The 2,409-nt window shown below is 36.3% G+C and overlaps 1 protein-coding gene across 1 annotated transcript in view; it reads right to left on the minus strand.

The window, feature by feature from the left end:
- Positions 1–2,409, minus strand: part of crtam (cytotoxic and regulatory T cell molecule) — a gene marked incomplete in the record, with an annotated part of 15,163 nt that overhangs the window by 2,505 nt on the left and 10,249 nt on the right. The window contains 2 exon segments of the mRNA XM_014006024.1: positions 922–990; positions 1,341–1,397. Coding sequence (XP_013861478.1) covers positions 922–990; positions 1,341–1,397 — 126 coding nt within the window.

A 2,409-nucleotide genomic window follows, 5' to 3' on the forward strand; every position in this document is an offset into this window, starting at 1 on the left:
ATTAAATTTAAGATTAATCATGATTAATTCACAGCTACTTTGGGATTAATCAGATTAAAAATATTAATCATTTGACAGCCCTAATGTTTAGCCACAATTCCACTCTTTTTAAACTATTAGCTACAGTCAAAGCAGACTATGTTAGCCTATGGGTAATTTAGCTACTATTTAGCTAAATTAGCTTTTGGTCATGTTTGCCAATGTTAGCATCTTGAATTTTACCTAATGATAAGGTAATTCCAGATTCACCATGTTCAGCTAAATGTAGCTTTAGCATGTGTTTTTCTTCTTAAGCTTTGTCATTTTTCTTGCTGGATATTGGTTAAAGCTTTGCTTATTTATAGTTTCTAATATTTTGGCTATTAGTTTGATCATTTCAACACCTGTTTTGGTCATTTTGGCATTTAATTTGTTAATATTAACTAATCATTTGCTAGGCTTAGCTATTATTTTGGTCATTTTAGACATTGTTTTGCAAAATTTGTCCTTAGTTCTTTTATTCAAATTTTACTTTTTTTCAAACTTGAGCTTTGCTGTTCGTTTTTTTGCTTTTATTAAGCTCATTTTAAGCCTGCGTTCTGCTCGATTTAACTTAATTCCTCTGGTTGATGGTAAGAGAGGTGAGCAGCTGTGATCAGATGGTTGAACACAGAAGATGCTTGCCTCTCTTCCAGGCGATGTGAGCCCTTCTCAGCTTAATGGCGAAGAAAATGACCACCACCAGCAGGCCAACGATGAGTGACGTCACCAGAAGGACCAGCAGGTTGTAATTTCTTGAAGCACCCACCTGAGGATCTGAGTTAGACGTGTCTAAAGACGGACAGAGGATCACACTTTACTCACACGTTCAGCAGCTATGGCAGAGATTAATCCTATAGTTTGCTGTTATTTCTGGCGCATATGAGAGTGTGGAGTGTTCACCTGTTCGGTTTGCACCTGTGGTGTTATTTAAGGTGATGTTTGCTCTCGTCTCAGACACAAAAATCCCACCTGTAAGGAAATGAAGACAGAAAAACTTACTCAGCTGCAGGAGGGACTCGAACAAAGGCAGACCTGTTAGCTGACTGGGTTTTTGTTTGCATTCAGACATAAAGTTTTAACTTATAAACATGTTTGTGTCAGCTGTTCAGATGAGTAGTTTCTTAACCTGTCCAGAGGTGTTGCTGATATTTGGCTAACAGATAAAAATCTTATAATGTCTCAATGTTTTTATGACTGTAGCCAAAGTAAAGATGTTTTTGGAGAAATATCCAGAAACATCACTATTTGACAGTCAATGCATCTCTTCTCAAATGGTTTTCCACATGAACTAACTTAATTAATGTAAAAAGCTGCCATACCTGTAGTGTTTGTTGTCTGACTGATCATATCTTTGTCCCAAGCTGAATGTGGAGAATCTGAATATTACAGGAAATAAGAAAGAAGAAGTGAGAAACTGGAACAAGCATGATCTCATTTTCTTACGAAGATGAAAATATAAATGGTTACACATGTTGGCAGTACGAAACAACATATTTTAAATAAAAAGGATTTATTGCTGATAAATGGTTGAAATCAGAAGATAATTTTACAGTTTGGAGTTCARATCAGATCATATTTCATCTACAGAGTTCTCATTTTCACCCTGGCAGATCTCATGACACAGTTTCACTCGATTCATGACTGGAACCGGATCTTGTGGCAACAGAACCACAACTGAGGTTCAGTAACAATCTGCACCATGAAACTGTGATATCTACACTCTCATTCTGCAGGGACGGAATAAAGGTAGAATAATTGTCTTATTTCATGTGAGAATTAAGAAAGAAGCTCAAATTTAGACGATAATAAAACTATTTTCTCAAAGACAACACATGAGCTGACAAAGCCTGAAACTGTTGCATGATGTTTAGTTCATGAAGCCTGCTGGTGTCAGTCTGCTGTTCAGCATCACTAACAGAAACCCAGCTCCACACAGACGTTCAGACATAAAACATGTGGGTCAGAGCTGCTGCCTCCTTGGATCTCACTAGTATCAGATCTCACAGAGTCTGTTTCCACTCAGAGTAAGAGTTAGAAAGGACTTTCAGCTACTACCACACCAAATTTTAGCTCAATACATGTAAATGTGACTAAGCTATTTCTGTGTTGGCTAAAGTTGATTAGCTGTCAGTCAGTGGTTCACTGCAAAAATTGTCCACCTAAGTTTTAAAGGGATCCCCGATTAGTTGTAACATTAGACTTTATATGATAAACATATACTTTAACTGTAAAATAAAGACCGTAAAAATACTGTAGGATGTTCAGTTTTTATCATTTTTAAACTAAAAGTTTAACAATACATTACACGGACGGGGCCATTTTATTTACACGCAAAGCATTCTGGGTAAATGATGACATCCTAAAGTATTTTTACATTCTTTATTTTAC

This window comes from Austrofundulus limnaeus, unplaced genomic scaffold (assembly GCF_001266775.1).
Source record: "Austrofundulus limnaeus strain Quisiro unplaced genomic scaffold, Austrofundulus_limnaeus-1.0 Scaffold33, whole genome shotgun sequence".
Taxonomy (NCBI): domain Eukaryota; kingdom Metazoa; phylum Chordata; class Actinopteri; order Cyprinodontiformes; family Rivulidae; genus Austrofundulus; species Austrofundulus limnaeus.